Raw genomic sequence first — 25558 nt, 5'->3', positions numbered from 1 at the left:
CCTCGCAATCCATAATGATTATGCGAAACTAGATAACGCTCTTATACTGGTTTTTTAGCTTTGGGTGTGATTGGAACGAGTCGAGTCTGACGGCCGCACGCCCGCGGGGGCAAGGTCCAACTCTTTCTATATTTTAGCTGAAACCCGTAAAAACAAACAACAATTCTGAATTTTTAGATAAAAAGATTTACGTCAAAATGATAATACATTATAAAAATAACAACAACCATTTATTTGTTTCAGACAAAAATATTCCGCTACCCGTTTATATTGTAACTTGTAAAGACTAAAAATACATATTGAACTGTCATAAATAAAAATCAAATACGATTTGAACACATTTTTTTCATTGAAATCGTAATTATACCTTATCTCTTGTCTATGTATGTCGTATAGTAATGTTACGCTCAGTTTTATAAAGATCTATCAGGAAACAAGACAAACTAAATTTTAATACAGATTTACTGTAAAATTACTATACTCATGAATATTTACAAATCTGAGCGACATAAGTAGGTGTAGGCATATATATACCTACGCTTAGATAATAATTTACTAATTATTTTTACTAATAGCACTATTGTCAGTTTGCTAATGGTAGAAGAGTTGACATTATGTACAGTGCCATTTATACGGATCAAGAACTAATGCAATTTTAGTTATATTGCGGTATTTGGTAGAACGACTGAAATTATTGTACTCTGAAGTGATGAATCGAATATTGCATGCAAGTTCTAGCGCCGTTTAAATTTATACAATTATATAACTTACAACAATTAAAAACTTTAGCCGGTCCATTCAGAAATATTTATTCTGATAAATACTGCACTAGCAAATTCATAAACAAATTTGCAGGTCAACAAGTCTTCTATTATTATCTTAGAAAGAGAAATACTATCTAAATTTAAACTTGGCGTAAGTTTTCTTATCTTGGACAACAACATTTTCGTTGTAAAGTTGATTGATCATTTTCTCAGATGTGATTAGAGCTAATCAAGTGATTAGGCAAAAAGTGTTTCAAGATTCGATTGCTTCATGAAACGAGTCAGATAGTTTCAAAGCTTGAATAAAATTCATTGCAGTTTCACCTTCAGTTTGTTTTTAATAGTGCTACTAACACAATTTATCCTTATAACAAAACAATCAATTTTACTGCACGGTGTGTGTTTCGAAAATATCAAACACAATACCCAAATGCGATCACATTTATTTAAATCCTATACTCCCCAAATTATGATAAATTTTCTTTAAAACGTTGACGTAAACTCGCCAACTTTTAAAAATACCAACCAACAGTCTAAAACTAAATTGGAATAAAAAGTAATCTGGTATATCACATTCAATTTCGTAATTTAAATATACAATTTATACGATATTGCCACTGATATTTGTGACTGTTCCATTAACATTCGTCGCTTCTTGAGGCTTTTTCGATAATCGCTGATGCGTGATGATTTCTCTGAAAACGCCCTCCTGTTTGGCCATGAGTTCTGCATAAGGCCCCTTTTCGACAATCACTCCGCCGTCGAGTACCGCTACTTCGTCGGCGGACTGAATTGTGCTCAATCGGTGCGCTATCGTGAGCATGGTACGGTCTTTGCTTATGTTTTTCAGTGCTTTATCGACTAGGTATTCGGAAAACGTATCTAACGCTGAGGTAGCTTCGTCTAGGATGAGGATTTTTGGGTTCTGGAACAAAAAAAAATAGTAGGCTTTAATTAGTTAGGTAACAAAATCAATATCAGAGCATTTTGTTCGCCTAATTTCTTTGGACACAATGTTGAGAAAGTATCTCGGCATACTATGATATTCCGGTTGTTTGGTAATAGACAGACATCTCTACCAGACTATTAGAAAACGTAGACGTAGACGTAGAAAACGTAGGCACCTTAAACAATAAAGAAAATAAAAATATTTTTATTTTTATTGTAGATGCCAGTAGGCTTTAATCAGTTGGGTATTAAAATCAATATCATAGCTTTTTGTTCGGCTAATTTCTTTGGGAACATTGTTGACAAGTGTCTGTCGAGACATATTATATAGAATATGTGTCGACATATTCTGGTTGTTTGGTATTAGACAGAAACCTCTACCAGACTATTAGAAATTTTTAATACCCTTTAAAAATGTGTCATTCTGTACAAAGGTATTAGGTATTCGATATGTCCGGTGATATTGACGTGTATGGTGCGTATGTTTTCTTCCAAATTTTTTTACGATATCCGGGTATAATAAAATGCATAGTAACGTAACCCTAAAGTGATGCATGATGCGATAGGGCCGAGTTATCAGCGACATGTTAAGCAGGGTTGTAAATTACGCTATTAACGATAGGGCGAAGTGCTGCATATATCACCACCCTGAGTCTGAGATAATGTTATCGATTATTTTGGAGGTGGACTTTGAACTTGCCTAGTTGCGTAGTGTTTATCTAATATCAATGTCAACATTTACCCAAATCTTCAAGTTGCCAGAGTTGTTTATTAAAAAAAGAACCAGATAAAAATAATTTTAAATCTTAGGATTTTCAGCTCTGTATTTAAATTTACGTTACGTAATTCAATTACGTATTTAAATTCAATTAATTATTAACAATTTTAAAATTAATGGTACCTATAGATAATACCGCTAATTAAATTAGCAAAATCTGATTTAAATTGCATAAGCGATCTCATATTAAGTATACCCTTTTCACAAATAATAAGTTATGATTGTTTGGCTTCCTGCTTAAATTATACGTGCTTAATTTCTATCAATTAAAAATGTATAAGATAGATCTTATACATTTCAATAAGCTCATGTTTAATCATAAAAATTTACTACCTTAACTTTAATTGTTTTTAGTTCGTAACCCAATTAACTTGGCCAGTGGCGTCTACATATCAAATTCAGAGTCCTCTTAGTTGTGGGTGTGTCATAGCGTCACAGTATTTGTATACTTATAGGTACATCACATTAATTTATTGTAATTGTATCTTTGCGTGTTCGATAATTGCTATTGGTTTTGTTTTGATAATAAATAAAAATAAATTCATTTACAGAACGATTTGGTTTTGTAATTATTTACTTTAAAACAATGTCGAAGTCAAATACCGACGATGTCATACCTACATAGATCTTTCAATGTCGTGCACAATTCAACTTATGACCCGTGTAATATTTATTGAATATTTAAAACCACAACAAATAAACAATGGGATAAAAAAAATACCGGCCCTTTGTCCTCTTTGGAATTGGGTCCAAAATATTGAACTTAATTTTTTAGGTCTCCAGAGTTTTAAAAGTTTCGAAGACAAACTCAGCACACGACGAACTCGGCAGTTTTTTAAAGGACTAGTTTTTTATAGTACTTTTTCACAGTAGAATTGTCTTTGTAGACCTAATAGTTTCCGAGAACCTAATAGTTGCCTTTGAAAGTCTATAATTTTTTCGAACTTAAATTAGTATGGTAAGTAAGTGCAGTCAGTATACACTTTTGTTTCAGGCGATGCCGCTTAGCACAATTGCTGATTTGGCCCGGTAGCCACGAAATTTTTCCATTGAAATATCATTAAATTGTTTATGCTATGGTAATTTCAAAATGAGTCATTGAACTGGCTGGTGGCAGCACAGCACTGTCGCCGCCCACTAGCTCGTGTACATGTGGTGTCGTGGTTCTGTCTGGACGTGCCAGATCAAATGGTCTCACTACTAAGTTCTCTCTTCTGCTGCCTCACTGCGTTAACCATTCTGCTAACTCACTGATCTGGGCAAACGATTGGTGGAAGTTCGTAAAAGGACAACACTCGAAAGCTCTAATCAAAGGGTTCAACAGCAAAACTGCTAAGGAGCTTCTAGGGCTCAAAAGACACAAAGCCTGCGCGGTGACCAGAATTTTGACTGGACACTGTAAATTGAACAAACACATGTTTCAAATTGGAAAGAAACAAGACGCGACATGCAGGTTCTGCCATGAGTCAGAGGAGACTGCAATGCACATTCTCTGCTCCTGTGGACCACTAATGTCAAAAAGAAGTACCCACTTAGGGCGGCACGTATTGCAACCCTATGAGGTACAGAACATTACGGCCTAAAGAACCTGGAATTTCCTGGATTCAACGGGCATCAATAATGAACTTTAAAGGGCTGTCACAATAGATTCGACGTGGCAATCAAAGGCCCACAAACTACAATAATAATAATAACTCACTGATCTGCCCATCGTCAAGGTACTTACCTTGACGATGGCACCTGCTATGGCGACGCACTGTGTCTGTCCGCCGGCGCGCTCACACTGCGCTACCATCCGTTAGGGCCGCCGCTACGCACTAGCCCATGTAAATGTGTCACGTACGAGACACGACGTACGAGACGTACCTCAACAACGACGTACGAGATCAAAAATAATGGTCTCGCTACTATGGTCTCTCTTCTGCTGCCACCTGTGTTAACCATTCTGCTAACTCACTGATCTGCCACCTGTAAGTATCACCTTGACGATGGCACGCGCTATGGCGACGCGTTGCTTCTGTCCGCCGTGTGCACCAACGCTGCGCGACCAACAGTTGTTGACAACACTCGGAACTAGGTTGTGTAATTGTGCTGTTCGGTCTCAAATAGTTTCACTACTGTGTTGTCTATTCTTCTGCCCCCTGTAAGTATTACCTTGACAATGGCACGCGCTATAGCCACGCGCTGCTTCTGTCCGCCGCTGAGCTGTCCGCCGCGCGCGCCCACACTGCGCGACCATCCGTTGCCGGCGCCGCCGCGAACCAGCTCATGTAAATGTGCTGTCCGCGCTGCTGCTAGCCACGCTGGCATTTTCTAAAACAATGATAACTTAAGTGCACATAAGTCTTTGGTTTTTTGTGGGTGTTACTTTGGATAGAGTCCATAGAGGTTTGAAACTCTTTAAACAAAACGTGTATGATAAAAATGAACTTAGTTGTGTTAGTGATAAATAATTGTGATCACCGTCGATTACTGAATTAGAAAAAAGTGGCTGTGACATAATCGAACAGACAGACGCACATGACGAATCTATAAGGGTTCCGTTTTTTGCCATTTGGCTACGGAAACCTAAAAATCGTTCCTAATCACCGATTCAATTTCACCGCGTATATTTTTCTTAAGACTGTACAGTCAGCGTCAAATACTTCGTAGCAGTCAATGTGGCCAAATAGTTCGGTACACCATACTAAATATATGGTGTACCGAACTATTTGGCTACTTTGACTGCTACGAAGTATTTGACGCTGGCTGTACATATAGTCTTAATAAAAATTCGTGCCTCGAATTTGACAGCTGATGTAGATGGCGCTGTACGCAATACAATATATCGTATATATCTCAAATTATCTAAATAACTCTGATTATCTAAAATTTACTTTATACAAACCAGGGCTTCTAAAACATAATGGCGCAATACAGCGTGATCTATTTCAACCAAAACCAAACTTAGTTTCGTTTTTTTTCTGAAGAGGTAGGAGGACGGCCGATTCTCCATACAATCGTAGTCCCCATTTTCCTCTCTGGATATCGACATTTTGGGAAATATTGTAACATAATTTGTACCATAGCTATGCCCCTACGTTTGTTTTTTTTTTTCGATATTTGTATTATTATAAAAAAATAGGAGCGAAAAACAAATTTCATACAAAAATGTCTCAAAATAATTTCAATAATGTTAATATCCAGAGAGGAAAATGAGGACTACGTTTGTATGAAAAGGTGATTTCGCGCGTGTCCTCCACTTCCGTCTTAAACTACATCTCTTCTACTATCAATAACTCTTTAATATAACAGCTCGCACCGATAATGCTATAATATGAAAAAAAAATGCATTGAATATAAAAATACTTGCGCGTGACGAAATGATACTGGATGCCCAGTCCTAATAGACGCTCTCAAAGCTCTGATATACGACGATTTAGTTCCATTGTTGACTATTCGGATATAAAAAAAATCAATCGATTGATCAAATACCACAATTTAAAGGAGCGAGATCAAATGATTATGAACTTACCTTATCTTTATCCATCTCATTTAGTTCTTCGGCATCTTCTAATTCATCTAACGATCCGTATAAAATATTATCCTTTATTGATCCACTAAATAACACGGGTTCCTAGAACATACATCAGGTGTCAATTATCTTATACCCAAAAACATAATTATCAAGGCACGAACTTAGGTACCCATACAATTTTTTTATGAAATGCTAAATATAACCAAATGTTCAAATTTGGCTCGCACGATTATCGTTGTAATATGAAACTATTCCAAAAAATAATTTCTATGTTTACTGACTGACATAACTAATAATACTCCTCAACCAAACAGCATTCATCTCCCTAATATCCACTCCGTCTAGCAATATCGTGCCTTCAACTGGATCATATAGCCTCAATTTAAGTGATGACTGATGATAATACTTTTACCGCACCTTGACCAACCGACTAGGGCTTCAATGTAAATGCAGGTTTATGGCCACAAACTAACATGGAAAGTTAAATAAAATCTTATACGGATGTTTACCTGACTAACGTAACCAATATGACTCCTCAACCACACGGGATCCAACTCCCTAATATCCACTCCATCCAGCAATATCCTGCCTTCAACAGGGTCATATAACCTCAATATAAGTGACGCTACAGTGCTTTTACCACAGCCTGACCGACCGACTAGGGCTAAAGACCGTCCTGGGTGCAAGTGTAGATTTAGGCCTTTCAGTAGCGGGGCGCCTTGGTAGTCGAACTTTACGTTCTCTAGGATTATCTCGCCTTTTGGGCGCTCTTTGGGCCTTAGGCCTCCTGTAACAAAAAAGTTTGGTGAAATAACATTACCTAGATCATTTCCACAAGTTAGATGAATTATTTAGTAAAATGTGATACAGTTGTTCGCGACATTAAAAAAAGGAAAAATTAATGAAGTCACTGAAACAAGTAAATTAATTATAAAAACAAAAACCCGACTGCTACAAATATTTTTCAAATGGTTTTATTACTAACTTTCATTGGATAACCATATTGCTGTTAAAAAAACCCTCATCTGTCAAAATCCATCCAGCTGTTCGAGATGTAGGGCGTGTCAAAGACATCGACATACGTATACTGGCTTCTTGGATAGCGAGCGGCTGAAGATTTTGTTTTAGTATATTTACCATTTGAGAAACTTCCTTACCTGTGGTAGGTATTGCCGGCTCCCTATCAATAATATCCCACAGCCTAGTAGCGGCTCCCATCCCCTTATTCAGCTCCGTATAGAAACTGCTCAGCCCTCCTATACTGATGCCGACGTACGCCGCATACAGCAGGAAGGAAGTTAGGTTGCCGACCGTCAATTGTTCTGTGGCAACCATACCGCCACCGTAGTACAGGACTAGGATAATTATCACGTTGCCAGAAAGACCGGTCTGTAGAAAAAAGAAAGACTTGATCAAAGAAACGTAGGAAAGACGTTAGGATGCCGACATTGCCGACTGTCAAGTGTTCCGTGGCAAGTATACTGCCTCTGTAGTATAAGACTAGACTAGGATGAATATCAATTTATCACGTTTGCAGAAAGACCGGTCTGTAAAAAACAAAGGTTCAAAGTATAGTTTCTATTTTTCTCCGTGAGCTTCTACGGATTATCGTCTTATCTATTGTTTAAAAACGGCAAAGGCGCGTGCCACTATGAAAAAATGGTCAAGCCGCATAGGTAGCGTTTATTGAATTACTACTCTATTAAGCACGGAATAAGATTCATTATGAACTAATACAGAATTCTAACAGAATAGCTGTCTGATCTCTATTGGTGCGTCTAAGGTAGGCGACTAAACGCTCTCAAACCAGCTTAACTTGTGACACTGCGATCCGAAACAAAGATACGTATTCGAAGACCTCACTTGCACTGGTAATGCGAGCGCACGGCTAGCTAGCGCCAAGGAAGCAATGTTATGTTTCTCGAGGAGCAGGTAAAAAAAGCAGGGCCGGATTTTCACACAAATATATTTGGGTGGTTTTACGAAATAACGCTAACTCTTCAGACTTCTAACAAACTGACACTGTTTGTATGGTTTGCTTGAAAGAGTTAGCGTGATTTGACTCTAAACGATATGCATATTTTGTTTTATATTTATTTATTTTATGCATACACTATTATGTATAGGTATGTTACTTTTTTTTTGTTGACTCATAATATAAATTTGTATAAATGTTTTACTAAATGTGTACTCTATTGTAAATAATATCTTTATTTTAGTGTACATAATTATAACATATAGGTCTATTTTAACATTAGTAGTACGGGATTGTTGAATGGATATACATATTTATTACTATTTTACCATTGTTTTATTGTTTATTTAAAATTAGCCTGTTTAAAGTTTAAAATTAGCAAACAACGGTTTAAACAGTTGATTATAAAAATGAGTATATCTCGTTATTATTGTAATTACACAAACCCATTCTGTTAGATGTGTACCTACTATTTAAATAGTGTTATGTTTTATCTCTTTAAATTAAAGAACGTAAAACCACCCAAATATATTTGTGTGAAAATCCGGCCCTGTTTTTTACCTGCTCCTCGTGAAACATAACATTGCTTCCTTGGCGCTAGCTAGCCGTGCGCTCGCATTACCAGTGCAAGCGAGGTCTTCGAATACGTATCTTTGTTTCGGATCGCAGTGTCACAAGTTAAGCTGGTTTGAGAGCGTTTAGTCGCCTACCTTAGACGCACCAATAGAGATCAGACAGCTATTCTGTTAGAATTCTGTATTAGTTCATAATGAATCTTATTCCGTGCTCAATAGAGTAGTAATTCAATAAACGCTACCTATGCGGCCTGACCATTTTTTCATAGTGGCACGCGCCTTTGCGGTTTTTAAACAATAGATAAGACGATAATCCGTAGAAGCTCACCGAGAAAAATAGAAACTATATTAACGTAGGAAGGAAGTTAGGTTGCCGAATGTTAACTGTTCCCTGGCCACAATGCCGCCCACGTAGCACGCTCCAACAGCCCGTAAAAGCTGCCGACGCAGAATATTTTGCATTTAATTTTATTTTCATTAATTTCCTAATAATGGTGGAAGCTAGTAACTATCTATACTTTTTTTTAGCTGTAGAAAGAAGGAAAGCGATCTTGACGTATCTTTTTATTAAAAAACACTTTTGAAAAATAAGTCACATTCATATGTAAGAACTACATAGCATATATGATAATTTACATGCCTTTGGTTTCATAAATTAAATTTTTTCATAAAATACATAGTTACAAAAATTTTAAAGATATTTTTCAATAACAAGTCATGTCAAGATTGTTTATCTTTATTCTAATGCTAAAAAAAACGAAGTATAGAGTCGGACCAACCTAACTCTGCATGGCATTTGTCTAGGTAATAAGAACTCCTCAGTCTGTAAAATACCTGTAAATAGCCTGTAAATATACCGATGCGGGACCATATTTATATTGGACTGTATTGCCTAGGTAATAAGAACTCACCAGCCCGTAAAAACTGCCGACGGCGAGCGACTCCTTATACGCCAGCTGTAGAACCTTCTCTATCCGCTTCGCGTATGACTCGCCCTCTGCCTGCTCTTTGCTGAACGCTTTTACTGTTTTTATGTTCGATATCTTCTCTTCGGCGAGCTGAAATAGATTAGGATGAAATAAATTTCACTGATATGTGTTAAATTAGTTAAATATCAAAAAGTGGCGGCATCTTACCGGGCATAGGCTAAAGGTTGTGGCCTTTGGCCTTTGATCTATTAGATGGCGCCAATTTTTGATATTTAACTAATTTAACATATATCATTGAAAGAATAAGGATCAAAGTCAAATGGCGTTCTAAGTTTTAATCATGTGTCGAAAGATGGCAGTAAATTTACTGTGGCTACAAAGTTTTCTTTGACAATTTCCCTCTATTTCAAATTATCGTTTAAAGCAATTTTTTAAACATCGTAGCGCTTTTTTAGATCACAATATGGTTGCTAAAATTTTAATAAGCTATCTTGAGGCTTTTCTCTAGTCACTTAATCGATTCAAAACCTGATTTTTTGGCTTTCGCTCGATGGAAGAAAATCACAAACACAAGTCTATAAAGGCACCTTAAAGAATTATAACAGTTTTTTCCCAAATACTAAAAATATGAAAATTGCGTCTAAAAAACAACTATTTTTGTTCGATGTCATTGACTACCTTTTCTTTTGTAAAAATAAAATCATAAAATAAAATTCAAAAACATGATATCCACGATCCCAGACACGCACATTAGCCATCTCGCTCACGTTTTCGCTCAGTGAGAGTGAGAAAAGAACCTGAGCCCACAGGGCCTTAAGATCTATCATCCTATAAGAGGGTCAGATGTTTTTTTCAAGTGTTCTCTGTAAAAATCCCTCTAAGTAGGTCAATGGGTAGCATCCTAACTGCTCTAAACATGCCATCAAGTGCAACTGACTGTTTTGCGGAATATATTATTATGGAGTACTGGGTATCAATATTACTGAGTACTGTTAACAAAGGGAAACCATCGACATAAGTATAGCAGCAATTCTTTTTAGTTAAAGTGGATAGCTCAGTTTGATCTCGTACTTTATATGTTATAAATGTTATAATTACTGACCTCACTAGTTTCTGCTAAGCTGTCCTGCAGTTGCCTCGTGATATTCCTCACGAAGCGACCGTATATGACGGCTAGCACCGACACGGGCGGCACCACGCATAGACCGATCATCGCCAACGATGGTGACATATAGATCTATGGATTAAAGGGTAATTTCTAGCACATGAAATGTTAAAACACACATGTGCAATTTGAATAACATTATTTTTGCATAAAATGATCTCTAAGATTTATAGATGATAATTTTGCATAATTACAGATTTTTTTAAATAAGTATATAATTATTTTATATTATAACTTTAGTCCTAGCTAGTTAGCTAAAATTACTTGCAATACAATTTTTAGGGTGATGTGTTCCTACTCGTATAACTTGAATGTAACTATGTACCACGGTATGCAAAAATAATTTCTGAAAGATTTCTGAAATACATTCTAGTTTACTGGTGCATCTGACAGGTACACCTATAACACTGTTATGAAGGATATGCAATCAGTCTGTCTATATGCTAGACAGCCTGTATCCATCCTCATCCAAATTACATAACAAAGTATCTTGAAAAACATAAATCATGATGAGTACCAACTATTTCAAGAAATTTTATTTTTTATGAGTAATATTTCAAAGATAAGATAAATAATAGACAGAGCATCAAAACTAACTATGTCAAGATATGATACATTGTAATGTTTTTATCATTCAATAAAAAGTGTTCATCTTTCATATACTGGAACACAGTATCTATTCATTTACTTTTAGAGTTAAATAACTACTAGGTGCTACATACACCTATTTACATACATTAATATTTAAAAGGATTTATATAAATGTATGTATTTATTTATGTATGTATTCACCATCATGCCAGTCCCCGCTCCAACCATAAACAGTGATCTCAGGCCATCACTGACATTCTGGCTAAGGTTGCGGCCCACCAACTGTGTGTCGGCTGATAGCCGGTTCACAAGCTCCCCGGTGGATGTTTTACCGAACCATGCGGGTTCCTGCCGCAATATTGAATTGTAAACTTGTTTACGGAGAGCTTGTGTCATTCTCTGCCCTGCAAATAGAAAGGGGTAATATTATAGAAGGACTAGTAGAAGCACATTCTTTTAATAGGGTCTGATTCTAGTAATAATAAATGACTTATTTTTAAAATTTAATTATTATTATTATATAATTATAGGCGAGCAGCTATTTAGCTGATGAGCCTATGTCACACAGTGTCCTGTATTATACAGTTCAAAGTTTGTAAAGCCGTATCACATCACTAAGTAACATCAGTCTAACTTATTGTTTAAAAGCCACTTGTCCAATCTGTTTTTAAAAACATTGACCGAGGGAGCAGTTACAACACTATCCGGTAAAAGGTTCCAAACAACAAATGTAATTACAAATGTAATTTAGTTTATAGTTAGTAATTTGTAGTTGGGAATTAGAATTTTAATTATAGCCAATTTAATTATATTAAATTACATTAAGAAACAGAGTTAATCAACAATAATCACCATAGTAATGAATATCAATGACATTTCTTAAACTTTATGATCTTTTAAAGAAACTCTAATAGTATTACCTGATATAGACATAAGATACACTCTTCCAAAGTTACATAAGCCTCCAATAAGGAATACTCCGCAGAGCATCAAACAGAGTGTATCAAGTTTTTCCCTTGCTCCTGCCAGATCATTTGTACTACTGTAGATTATGTCCAGGACTTTGCCCAGAGAGAATGGGACGGCCATGGTCACACTTGATGATATGATAAGGAATCCAATAGCACCTAGAAACAGTTCATAAAAATGAAGACAAGACAAGACAAAGCATTTATTGCAATCATATTAAGTAAGTACACAAAATAACATAATATGTACCCTGCAAGGGTGCAGCAATCTTATAACTAAATAACTAGTACAAAGATTTACATACAATTATTTGAGATCACAGCAGTACTTAAGAGCTAAGTTACCTACCTAGTTAAGTGACTCTTAGCATAGGTATTAATTTAACATTCCATTATCAAAAAACTCCTGCAGCGTATAGAAAGATTTGTCTTTTAGATGTATATTAAGTGCTTTATTGAATAATTTTGGATTTTCTATTTCTTTTGGAAGTTTATTAAAGATTTTTATGCACATCATGTGTGGTCCAGAGTGAAATATTTTAAAGATAGAAGTGGGCAAGGAAAGATAGTTATTTTGGCAGAGATTTAATGGTTTTGCATGTCCGTCTTTTACTTGTAGGAAGATAGAGCTGTGTAATTTGACAATCATAAATGTATTTGTTTAATCTAACTGAATATTTGTAGTAATTTTGACCACTAGTCTGAAATCTCTTGTAATACTCTCAGTACCATCAGTAGTTGTATTAATTGGAGTGTTAGATAATATATATTCTCACCACCACCTCACTTAAATGCAAATGATGCAAGAATTGAAATGTATGTTGATATGTAATTATGTATACAGTTATATTTTTAAATATTTACCAGTCAGAGTCCATTTTTCAGGAGCTGCTAATCCAAATAATCGCTTCAATTCCGAAGACTTTAATTTTACATTTATTTTCTTAGACCCAGTAATAGTAGAATTTACTTTCGACGTTTCAATCGGTTCGTTCTTAGTTTTAACGTCCACTTGGCTTGAATAATACCTCGTTTTCGTATTAAATAAACCATTTCTACTGTGCGAAGCCCTTTCGTAATAATTCCTAAAGACTGGGGCCTTGTGAGAGAAATATAACCTGTGACCGCAGTGATGACACAAATGCTTGGCAATAGGTAAACCAAACAATACATTTGTACGCCTACTAGATATTCTAACGTTAAAATTTACGAGCAGTCGTTGCAACATTTTATAATTTTTAAACTTTATTCGAAATGAAAATAAATAATTTCCCCTGACATATCACTTGTCATTGTCAAATGTTACCTGTCATTCTGTCAATCTCCACATCTTGTCTTGTGATGTGTCAATGTCAAAGTCTAACCAAAGAGTAGAAAATTTTACATTCGATACAATTAATCGATTGCTTTAATCGGTTAATTATCAACAAAGAAAATGTCATAGTCATATACTTACTACACAGCACAGTGACTTTGTCAGTAGAAAACGGCGGCTTTAAAGGATCTTCTTTTCTCCAGTGTCACGAACTATAGGTACAGCAGCAGACGTAGCTAAAGTGGTGCGGTGTTCCAAATGACTGGAGCACACTCTTATTTTCTTAATGATAAAGTCGTGTTCAGTTCAGTTGAACACCTCGGCCGCTTAGTAATTTTTGATGTATCTAAGTAAGTAAGTAAACACTTTATTGTACGAGAACAAAGAAACATTGATTACATCAGAAATAACATATCATCTATACGGTTTTTTTTACAGGAACGCACAGTCGTAATGGCGAACACAACTTTAAAATGCTTTTTTACTTGGGTATGGATAGTTTTGGATAAAATAATAGATTTAATATTCGGCCTATATTGGGAAAGCAAGAAACAATTTATAGCAGACCTGAGTAAGAAACATGCTTTCCTGGCTGAAAGTGCAGTTTCCCTGGCGAAGAAGATAAAAGAAAAACAGTTGAAGTCGGAAGACCTAGTCAAAGCCGTCATTGAAAGGATAAAGGAGGTAATTTTGTTGTGGTAATAAGAAGGTACACTTTGTTTGCTAATTGGTAAATGGAAATACGTCAAATCTATTTATGGTTGCTTAGGTTATGACATGTTTTTTTACATTACCTATTTTTTTTTTTTTTTTGTTACTTTATTACAAACTGAAAAAGATGTCATATACTAAAAAAAATATTGATATGGGTATCTCCGTGAGCAAGTGGCCTTAGTTCACATAGAGCTCAGATATAATTAGCCAGACCAATTGGAGGGGCCCAACCATCCCCCAGACCCACATAAAGTTTATACGTGTGTGTATATGTGAAACTTTATGTGGGTCTGGGGGATGGTTGGGCCCCTCCAATTGGTCTGGCTACTTACAAAATGGTTTGTAATAGTTCCCTGAGTATCATATAAAATATAAAGAAATCAAGAAAGAGAATATACGTAAATGTACAATATCTTTTTGACAGCTTTAAAGCGTCTGGTAAAAGTTACCGCTGGCGGAAATGGTCTGGTAATTTTGACTATCAATTTTTAACAATATTTTCTAAAACATACATAAAAATCAGCCATGACAATTTTAAGAAAAGTTAGTATTGTTTTTACCAACCTTAGGCACCTTGTACCGGACAAATGGCCGTCGGGCCAATATAGTAAGAAGTAGAGAAATGCTTAGCCGAGAGATTAGAAAGACACCTGGCAAAACACAACATGTTAACTACGCAGCAATACGGTTTTAGAAAGGGAAAAAATACTTCAAATGCTGTTATCAACTTAGTAACGGAAGTAATGTCTAATCTTAATAATGGTTATAAATGTGGCGGAGTATTCTGTGATCTGACAAAAGCGTTCGACTGTGTCGATCATAGGATACTTCTCGACAAACTAGAATATTACGGAGTTCGTGGCTCTGCACTGAGTCTCTTTGAGTCATATTTAACTAATCGCATTCAATATGTGGAAATATCGTATGGAGATTCTGAAAGCATAGCTCGTTCTGAAGAAGCTGTAGTAAAATACGGGGTCCCTCAGGGCTCTGTTCTTGGCCCATTATTATTTCTAATTTTCATAAACGATTTACCTCAATCGCTAACCTATGGAACACCTTATCTATACGCTGATGATACCAGTATAATTTTGAATGCGACCACCACCCATGAGTTTAATGCAATGATCATAAAATGCTGGGAACAAATAGAAAATTGGTTTAGTAACAATGGCCTTAAAATCAATCACGAGAAAAGTTATTACACTATATTTCGACGTAGCCCTCAAAGTATCGACTTCGACTGTGATGTACCAATACAGAAGGCCGAATGTATTAAATTCCTAGGGGTGGAACTCGATCCTTATCTGAGATGGACCAACCAGATAGAATCCGTATGCAAAAGGTTGGCTAGTGCATGCTACTCTTTAAAAAGTCTTTCTAAAATAGCTGACGTAACTATACTAAAAACTGTGTACTTTTCCTACTTCGAGAGTATTATCAGATATTGTATAGAAGTATGGGGTAACGGAACGAACATAAACTCTATACTACTTTTGCAAAAAAAGGCGCTACGAATTATTACAGGATCTAAAAACATACCAGTTACTCATCGTAATATGTTTATAAATCACAAAATCTTTACCGTTACTGCATTGTATTTATATCGAATATGTGTGTATATCTATGTCAATCAAAATAACTATAGGAAAGCTGAAGAAACTCATAATTTTAATCTCCGAAATAAATCGAAATTTGTTCAGACTAAATCTAACTTTATCCACTTCAATAACAGCCTTAACAATATCGCAATCAAAATTTTTAATAAATTAAGTACCGACATAAAACAATGCAGTAATCTAAAAACCTTTGACATAAAAGTAAGAGATTATTTTATAAATAGACCATTCTACACTATTGACGAATATTTTGCCAACGCACTTGATTAAACTGTTCTATGGATACATTGTAAGGTTCACTTTTTATTATAATAATATTTGACATTCATATACCACAAGATTGATGTAATATATTGTAAATAATTGTATATACCCGTATAACTGTATTTGCATGTACATGTACTTATCGCAAATAAAATAATCTGAATCTGAATCTGAATAGCAAGTACCTATGCAGACATTACAAGTACACACTAACACTATATTATCCCAAACATTTTATTCATGAGAAAATAATTAAGGTCTGGCGGCTCTGGTATCTTGGACTGACAGGTTATGGGCCGCGGTGTCGTTCACGAAAACATACAAGCCACTGGTCACTTTTGTATTACAGTCCCTAGGTTTAGCGAATTAGATTCTTAGTGCAATTCTTAATTATTGGGGAGCGTATAATTTTGGCCATGTTAGAGTTTAACACAAGGCTTCTTTATTAATGGAAAAGGAATGAAATAGAATAAGTTGTCGAGTGTTAAAAACTTTGTCTTATTTTTACCCATGGCTTATATTTACCCCACCTGAGCTTACTTATTCGACCCTTTACAGGTGAACCCCATAATAAACGCTGTAACGGAAGACCGTTTTGAAGCAGCTATAGCCGACGCCCGGGAGGTGGACAAACTTATAACGTCAGGTCTTTCCGAGGAAGAAGCAGCTAAGAAACCGTTTTTGGGTAGATAATAATGACCAAACATGAAAATTACCTTGGTTCTAGGAATATTAAACTCGGCATCAGCTTTAATGCATAAACTTAAACTACTTACTAACTAACGCAACAACTGATAAATTGAAGTTGATAAAAATAGTCACTATTTTATCCGATAGAATAAAAAAAGTTTTATTTGACGTGTCGGTCGAACCTATATCCAATAGCCTGTTTTGACCTCAGGAGTCCCATTCACAACCAAGGAGAGCCAGTCTGTGAAAGGGTACCGCTACACTTTGGGCTTATGGTGGCGACGAGAGCTCCGGGCAGACGAGGACAGCGAGTCCGTAGCCTTACTCAAGGCTGCCGGGGCTATTCTGGTGGCTCTTACTAATGTACCAGAATTATTGGTTTGGTAAGTTAATAGAACATCCAAACATGGTTGAAGAATTGGCTGTGGTGCCTGTGTGTATCACAAAATTAAGTTAAGTGTTCGGGCATGCTAGGTTCACGAACAGCTCGAAGCAGCAATTTAGATTATATTATTGAAGTCAAACAAAGACAAGTTGGCAGCGATATTCATAGTCCGGACGGTGCACGGGTTATTTTAAACGTCAAACTTCTATGAAATTATGATGTTTACTTGACACTTTCACCGTCTGGGCTATCAAAATCGCTGTCAACTTATCTTGGTCTGGCTCTACAGTCGTTGCGTGGTAACTCAGTGATGGGTGACAGTGCAAACCATAGGACGGACCACGTAGTCCGTGCCGTGTGCAAAAACATTGATCCTTCGAGCGAGTTCAATTACCAACACTGGCCAATTAGTCTCAATGTAGGCTAATATTCTACTCACAGAGGAAGATCAGCAAAAGGATCGAACTGCCTGGCATGATGAGCTTTAGCCTAATATAGACGTACACACTCTTACTTAATAATCAAAGTTGAAACCTCCTTTTTCCGCCAGGCCTGAGACCCGTAACCCCGTATACGGAATGACAAACAACCCACACCACACTGGCCGATCCCCCGGAGGATCTAGCGGTGCTGAGGCAGCCCTTACAGCGTGCTACGCTACTCCAATTAGTTTGTGTAAGTAATTCAAACATTTTGCAAAGAGCTTAGAGCAATATTACTACTTGCCGCAATAGTAGCGCGGTGCAGATGTTTTTTTTTGTACCACGACGGTGTGAAACAAGCTTACGGTCCGCATGATGGTAAGCAGTCTCCGTAGCCTATGGACACCTACAACTCCAGAGGTGTTACATAGTTTTTTCAGAGGCTATCACATCTGCTCATAATAGTTTTCTTTGCTATAAAGTGCAGGTGCAGGGTGCCACACTCTGACGGGCATTTAACATAAAGAACAGGCGCTAGATATCAACATACTTAATTTCGTTTTCATTCAAGGTTCGGACGTGGGAGGTTCAATTCGTATGCCAGCTTTCTACTGTGGCATGTTCGGACACCACAATACACCAGGGACCACTAGCATTAGAGGCAAGCAATTTATTATATTATAAAATTGACCAAATAATTAAGCAATTCAAAATCCAAACAAATTAACTAAGTATGGGATGGAAAATCTACACCAGTTCTTGGTAATGGATATCCAAGAGGGACTTAAATATATTTTAATTGAAAACATGCTGACGGTTGTGGCTCTAACAGATTTTTGCAGTCGGACAGTACCCGGTAGGCCACCCGCGGGAGACAGCGGATCCGACTAGCTACTATAAGTAAGAATTATACTTAAGATGAGGAAGTAATTCCTTTTATTCCAGGAGTGATATTCCACAAAGGCGACGAAGAATCTATGATTAGTCTTGGTTTCATCACAAAGCATGTGGAGGATTTGGCTCCGTTGAACAAAGTTATCGCTGGAAATAAAGCACCTCTTTTAAAATTAGATCGTAAAGTTGATATCAAGGTAAAATCGCATGAAGTTTATTCTTTACCAGAACTCGGCAGGGGTGAGCAATTTTTACGTCAATAATGTCAAGTATAGATATTAATATACCTTAAAAATAAATAGTATTAAAAACAAATTAAACATAATTAAACTAAAATGACAACGCATTACGTACAAAACTAGTATTAGGTACTACGTTTATTTATTCAAGATATTTAATTCAGTTGAATATGGCATCCATAACAGTTTTTTTGCGTATCTAAACGGGTTCGATATAATATCATATCACTTGATTCACTCTCATAGTAGCATATGGAATATGGATATGCATATTATTTAAAGAGGTTTGCTTAAAAGCTTGCTATAAAATGCATTCGTTTTGATGGCGACGTAAAGCTCATAGCAGAAAGGCAGCCTAAATAAAATGATTTCATTCGTTATTAAATAACACCACATTTACCATTGATTGACAAGGTATGTCCATGTTATGCAAACACTGATAACAGCTCACCCCAGCCGAGCTTTATTTTGTACATATTTAGCTCTGCTCCTATTCCTAAATTTAATTAAGATTGTGATTTTTATGTTTCTCAACATTATAGGATATACAGTTTTACTATATGGAAAAATCCAAAGACTACCGAGTCACTCCAATCAAGCCGGAGCTTAGAAGTGCTATGGCCAAGTAAGTGAAATCTGATATGTGCTGTAACTAACAATTTCTGTTAACCATCAGACCACAAGATAAATGACAACACATGTAGAGACATAAAATGTAGTGCATAATTTAATATAAGCGCCTAACCGTACCTTTTGTGCCTGACGTTTTTTCAACAAAATTCTTCATTAAGTAAATGAATTTTAAATAGTTTGAACAAGGTTGTACCAAGGGTCCTTTTCGAAATTAAAGCCGTTTGAACTTTAAACAACTATAATTATCTCCCAAACAAGTCTCACAAACAAGATATAAAAATACACACTTGATGTTCTAAGGCAAACAGTCGTTAGCTAGTTTGAGCAGGTGACAGCGCCATCTCTCGGTGCATTTGGAAACTAACCACCACGATATGTGTGATTAAAGTTATGAATTGGACATACCGCCCACCAAGGACCGAATGTCCTTTCTGACTGTCTACCATTGCAACATTAGCTATTCTATGCTTATATTACTTATGCTACATATTCACTGTTAGATACAACTAGCAGCTATTACATCTATGACAAAGGTTTATCTCTCTAATAGTCTTACTATTGCATTGCACACTTATTCACTTACTGGTAATACACAAATTTTAGAAGTGGGGCGTTTTATCACGGAGTTCTTACATTTCAAAGATACCACTCTCGTTAATCCATCTGAGCCAGGATATTTAGTGAGGATTTTACCAAAAAGCCACTTACTAGGAGGTAAATCGTCTTCCTTCACCAAAACTATGTTCCCGATTTCCGGTTCAGGGGTCTTGAAGGCCCACCTGTAACGATGCATGAGATGGGTAAGATATTCATTCGACCATCGTCTCCAGAAATTCTGTAACATTTCTTGAGTGATCTGCCATCTTTTTAAAGTACTTAGATTACAGTTCTCATAATTTGCCTCAGGGATCGTCACAAGTGGTTCTCCTACCAAGAAGTGACCTGGGGTTAAAGGAACGGCCTCTGTTGGATCATTGCTCAACATGGACAAGGGACGCGAGTTCAGACATGCCTCTATTTGGCTGAGAAGAGTGCTCATCTCTTCATATGTCAGAGTAGCTTCGCCAATTACGCGTTTTACGTGATATTTGACCGATTTTATGCCTGCTTCCCATAGCCCGCCAAAATTAGGTGCGCGGGGAGGGATAAAATGCCAATTAGTGCCACGAACAGCTAGGCTGTCTGCCACTTCTTTGGTCATTGTCGACTTCCCCGCATCGAACAACTCTTTGAGCTCCTTTGAAGCGCCTATAAAATTAGTTCCGTTGTCACTATACAGATTGGCACAGTGACCGCGTCTAGCAACGAAGCGTTTAAACGCTTCTAAAAAACCTCTGGAGGTAAGATCGCTCACCACTTCAATATGCACGGCTTTTGTAACCATGCATACGAATAAACTTATATAACCCTTGAAAGCCTTATGACCTCTGCCTTTAGAGGTTCTCAGCATTATGGGCCCCGCATAATCTACACCACTATTTAAAAATGCTCTCGCGGGTGTAACTCTAACGGCCGGTAGAGTGCCCATAAGTTGATTCTGCAGTTTAGCCTTGTGCCGCACACAAACCACACATTTGCGCACACGATGTTTCACCAGATTATTGACTCCGATAATCCAGTATGCTGATCGGATAAAGTTTAGCATCAATTTTGCATCACCGTGTAACGTTTTCCTGTGAGCGTCGTCAACTATCAAATCAGAAAGGTGTGATCTGTGTGGCAAGATTATGGGTTCCTTAAATCCTTGAGGTTCTTGTGAGTTAGTGATTCGTCCATTCACTCTAAGTAATCCCTGCTTATCGATGAAAGGGTTTAAGCTGAGTAGTTTGGACGATTTGGATGTGACCTGTCCGTATGTATGTATTTCTTTTATTTCAGCTTCAAATTCAGCAACCTGACTTATTTTAATGCAAGTCACTAACGCTTCATCGAGTTCCCATTTATTTAAATGCTTAAGCTCTTGACCTTTATTAATTATTTCTTTTTTCGTGCCGAACCTCCTGCAAAATGCTATCACTCTAATCAGCCTTTGCAGCGAAGAATATTTGTCCAATATCGGCACTGCTATCTCACTCGTAGCAATGTGAACTCTTAAAGATTGCTCTTGATTGGTCTCGTTGTTCTTTAACCTGTTGTATGCTATGTCCTTATTCCATAGAAACTTCGGACCGAACTTCCACAGCCCTAATTCTGCAAGCTCCGATGGCTGAACTCCTCGCGAAGCACAATCAGCTGGATTGTCCTTCGTCGAGACATGAAACCATTGCGAGGATTCCAATTTGGAATGGATTTCAGAAATTCGGTTCGCCACGAACGTTTTCCAGTTACTTGGATGTTTATTTAGCCATGCTAATACTACTGAGGAATCAGTCCAAGCTCTTATATCGGTCCTGGGAATATTCAAAACTCCAGCTACCTCAACCAACAGCTTAGTCAGCAGGGCAGCACCACAGAGCTCCAAACGTGGAATGCTGACTTGCCGAACGGGTGACACTCTGGTTTTAGCGCTAACTAGGACGACATGGACGTCTGAATTTGCGTTTATAACGCGCAAATAAACAACCGCAGAATAGGCGACATTGGATGCGTCCGAGAAGCCATGCAATTCGGTGACGACGTCATCTGCCTTTGTGAACATCCACCGCGGAATACTGAAGTTAGTAAGTTGAGCCAGTTCATTGCGGTAAGTATACCAATCTTCTAAGATGCTTGATGGTGGTTCCTCATCCCATTCTGTCCCTGCTATCCACAATCGCTGAATGAATATCTTAGCTTTTATTACGCACGGAGCTATCCACCCCAGGGGGTCGAATAACCGCGAAACGTCGGATATAATTTTTCTTTTTGTTACAGGTGCAGACAACGGCGGCAGCTTCACCGAGTATTGAAATTCATCGCGACTTCTATTCCAGGTGAGTCCTAATATCTTTACTATGTTGTCCTGTTTAAATTCTAAAGCTTTGTCCTGCTTGCTATTTTCTCCATTTCCTGAGTCATCTATTATCTGTAGTAATTCATCTTTGTTACTTGACCACTTTTGTAGAATGAATCCACCTTTCTTTAATAGTTCCTTCATCTCCTGATATAATCTTGTACCCTCCTCTATGGTCTCGCACCCGGTCATCAGATCATCCATATAGAATTCCCTTGCGACTTTCTCTGATGCCATTGGGTACTCTTCTTTATGATCTGTGGCGACTTGATTTAAACTTCTGACTGCTAAATAAGGCGCTGAAGCTGTGCCGAACGTGACAGTAAGTAACTTGTAGTCCCGTATATCATTTTCCGGCGAACTTCTCCACACTATGCGTTGAAAATCGCAATCTTCTTCTGCTACTCTCACCATTCGGTACATCTTAACGATGTCGGCAATTAAACATACTGGATGTTTCCTCCAACTCATGATCAAATGTCGCAGGTCTGGCTGCAGTGTAGGTCCAACCATCAAGTTGTCATTCAATGACACGCCGTCTTCATTTTTGCAGGACGCATCGAAGACCACCCTGACCTTTGTGGTGATCTTATCCTCTCTGACGACTGCATGATGTGGCAGGTAAGCTGATCTTTCTTTACTAATCTCTTGATTTGGTACAGGCACCATATGACCTAACTGTAAGTATTCATTTATCACTTCCGTATATCTCTCCTTTAGTACCTTATCTTTTGTGAACTTTCTTTCTAATGCTTTTAACCTTTTTATTGCTATCTCACGAGAGTTCCCATTGTTCCAGGTCGACTCCTCATCGCGAAATGGCAACTTCACGACGTACCTTCCAGTTTCATCTCTACGCGTCGTGGCTGAGAACAAGTCTTCACACCTCTGTTCTTCTTTTGTTAAAATCTGTGAACTTAATAAAGGCTCTTTTTCCAATTCCCAAAATCTTTTTATTATTTCATTGTCCTCCACCTGTGTATGGAAAACGGATATTTGATTATCTACTCCCGCGGCGCGCACTGTTCCAGACACTATCCAGCCAAAGGCAGTACACTGAGCTACCGGGGACCCGGCTGGTCCTTTCAATAAACCTTCCCGCAAAATCTGGCTATAAACTTCTGCACTCAGTAAAAGGTCTATTTTATTGGGCGTATCAAAGTTTTTATCCGCCAAACACAAGTCTTTTAATTGTACCCAATCCGGAACCGCCACTTGCCTCTCGGGAAGTAAAGAGGTAATTTTTGTCAAAACAAAACACTTTACCTGTATTTTAAAGTTCGGATCCGTTAATGACTGGAGTTTTAAAGTTACGGTTGCTTTTGACCTAACTGACCTTGGATCATCTCCTAATCCCGAGATTGTAGGGTTGGCAGATGTTTTCTGCAATCCCAACCCTTGAACTGTGGCCTCTGTTACAAAAGAGGCCTGTGAACACTGATCTAACAAAGCTCTGAATGGCCGATACTGACCTGTTTTGGACTCAACGTTCACGATTGCCGTGGGTAACAAAACTCGGTTTTTTACCTGACCTTTCGCAAAACAAGTCACTACCGGTGTAGTCTCCTCTGAAGCCTGAATGGAGCCTCCATCTGAGGGCCCGTTAGTTGCCCTTCCAACTGATTGATCTGAACTACCTGAATTACCCGTTGGAACACCCCTTGGATGAAGTAAGGAATGGTGTTTTTTCTGACATACTCTGCAACTAGTGGCTTTTTGGCAAAATCTAACACCGTGATTACTACCTAAGCAGTTATAACAAATTCTATTATTGGTTACGAACTCGTGCCTCTTCTCATATTCCTGGTTAGCAAATTTCTTACAAAAGCATAATTTATGGTCCTCGCCACAAAATTCACAACTTAATTTTACTATGGTGGTCGCATGCAAGACCTTTGTGTGACCTTTATTATTGGTAGCCTTTGAACTGACTGGTGTTGCCTTGTATACGTTTTTCGGTTCAATGAATTCCAAAGCTCGATATCTATTAGTTAAAAACGTTTGAAATTCTTTAAACGTCGGCAACGCATCCGCCGACACATTAGTTGCAACATTCAGCTCCCACTGTTTTCTGGATTCGGCATCCAATTTAAGTGAAAGTAAATGAATCACAATTAGGTCCCAAGACGATACATCTATACCCAAATTTTGTAATGCGTTCAAACAATCGGAAGACGTGTCCATCAACTCTTTTAAGCAACCTGCTGACTCAGTCGTAATATTCCGTTGACTAAGCAGACGTTTCAAAATGCAATTCGAAATATATTTTTTATTGCTATAGCGTTCCTCCAATTGTTTCCAACATTGCGCGTAATTTGCGTCCGACACAGGTGTGTGCCGAATCAATTGCTCAGCTTCCCCGGCCAAATAACCCTTAAGATATTGCAGCCTTTGTACATTATCTAACTCCGTGTTATTGTGTATCAATGACACAAACAAATCCCGAAAAGTGGGCCACTCTGTATATTTCCCTGAAAATGTGGGAATGCTAATCTTAGGTAATTTGACCAAAGAAGACCTTTTATTTACATTTTCATTTGCACTCACATTTATCTTACTTACATTAGACTGGAACTTAGTTAAAATGCATTTCAAATCACACTTGTATGTCATATACTGATCTTCTGTTGATTCATACATATCGTCGGTTGTATACTTCAAAGTACTTAGTAACGAAGCATCAGCTGTATGCAGTAGCTCTTTATGACCCTGCCTAAAATCATTCCACAGCTGTTCCAATGCCTCGAGCTTACTTTCAACATAATATTCAGTTATACGCTCCTTAGGGGACTTTTTAAAATTACTTCTCGCCTTAGTTATACGAGTTGACAAATCAATTTGAAAATTTACCAACGATTCCATGTTGAAACAAACTAAATAAATCTATAAAATCTCCAAAGTTTCTAAATTATAATTACAAGAACTATTTCATGCACAAACTAAATTAATTTAACACAAGTGTAAACTTGACACTTAGAAAATTCTCGAAGTAAAATTTGTAAAAAATTACAAGTGTTTAAAATATTGGCCTAAATCCGACATGGATTCCCCGTACCTTCGTTTTTTTTACTAAATATTCTAAGTCCTAAAACTAATGAAGCTAAATATTACAAGTTAATTTTTATTCTAAATCTGCACCAAGTCCAGCACTCCTTAGTTATAAGGTTGAAAATGTCTAACTTTCTTGATGAACTTCCACTGATCTTTAAAGTTTTGAACTTCTTTGAAATAAGGTTGAATT

At 37.2% G+C, this 25558-nt stretch overlaps 2 protein-coding genes and 1 long non-coding RNA gene across 6 annotated transcripts in view; 2 read left to right on the top strand and 1 right to left on the bottom strand.

Annotated features, from left to right (window-relative positions):
* LOC133525777 (fatty-acid amide hydrolase 2-like) overlaps positions 1-25558 on the top strand; it is a 31685-nt gene that overhangs the window by 3369 nt on the left and 2758 nt on the right. Inside the window, exons 1-8 of one of the 4 annotated variants that reach the window (XM_061862162.1) lie at positions 13615-13743; positions 13964-14209; positions 16681-16807; positions 17024-17195; positions 17748-17872; positions 18191-18280; positions 18565-18710; positions 19295-19377. In XM_061862162.1, coding sequence (XP_061718146.1) covers positions 13979-14209; positions 16681-16807; positions 17024-17195; positions 17748-17872; positions 18191-18280; positions 18565-18710; positions 19295-19377 — 974 coding nt within the window. In that variant the 5' untranslated portion in view covers positions 13615-13743; positions 13964-13978. Of the gene's footprint in view, positions 1-13614; positions 13880-13963; positions 14210-16680; positions 16808-17023; positions 17196-17747; positions 17873-18190; positions 18281-18564; positions 18711-19294; positions 19378-25558 lie in introns of those variants that run through there. The other 3 variants (XM_061862161.1, XM_061862160.1, XM_061862159.1) reach the window with 3 other exon arrangements.
* Positions 209-13450, bottom strand: LOC133525776 (ATP-binding cassette sub-family B member 10, mitochondrial). Its single transcript, XM_061862158.1, has 10 exons — positions 13075-13450; positions 12163-12369; positions 11444-11646; positions 10589-10723; positions 9469-9615; positions 7165-7396; positions 6517-6794; positions 6005-6106; positions 4645-4803; positions 209-1689 (listed from the first exon to the last, which is right to left on the bottom strand). Exons 1-10 carry the CDS (start codon positions 13436-13438, stop codon positions 1366-1368), a joined length of 2151 nt encoding a protein of 716 aa, XP_061718142.1. The 5' UTR covers positions 13439-13450; the 3' UTR covers positions 209-1365.
* LOC133525790 (uncharacterized) lies at positions 21830-23265 on the top strand. The gene is made up of 3 exons (XR_009800632.1): positions 21830-22297; positions 22871-22938; positions 23117-23265. It is a non-coding gene; the product is annotated as an uncharacterized LOC133525790 (long non-coding RNA).

The sequence above is a fragment of the Cydia pomonella genome, chromosome 15, assembly GCF_033807575.1.
Source record: "Cydia pomonella isolate Wapato2018A chromosome 15, ilCydPomo1, whole genome shotgun sequence".
Classification (NCBI taxonomy): domain Eukaryota; kingdom Metazoa; phylum Arthropoda; class Insecta; order Lepidoptera; family Tortricidae; genus Cydia; species Cydia pomonella.
This window is presented reverse-complemented; position numbering and strand designations above follow the sequence as displayed.

Coding starts and splice junctions, on each gene's coding strand:
- LOC133525776 (XM_061862158.1), bottom strand. CDS start 13,438: ATGTTGCAACGACTGCTCGTAAATTTTAACGTTAGAATATCTAGTAGG. Junction 12,370..13,074: donor TGAAAAATGGACTCTGACTG/GTAAATATTTAA, acceptor AACTGTTTCTAG/GTGCTATTGGATTCCTTATC. Junction 9,616..10,588: donor GCTTAGCAGAAACTAGTGAG/GTCAGTAATTAT, acceptor AATCTATTTCAG/CTCGCCGAAGAGAAGATATC.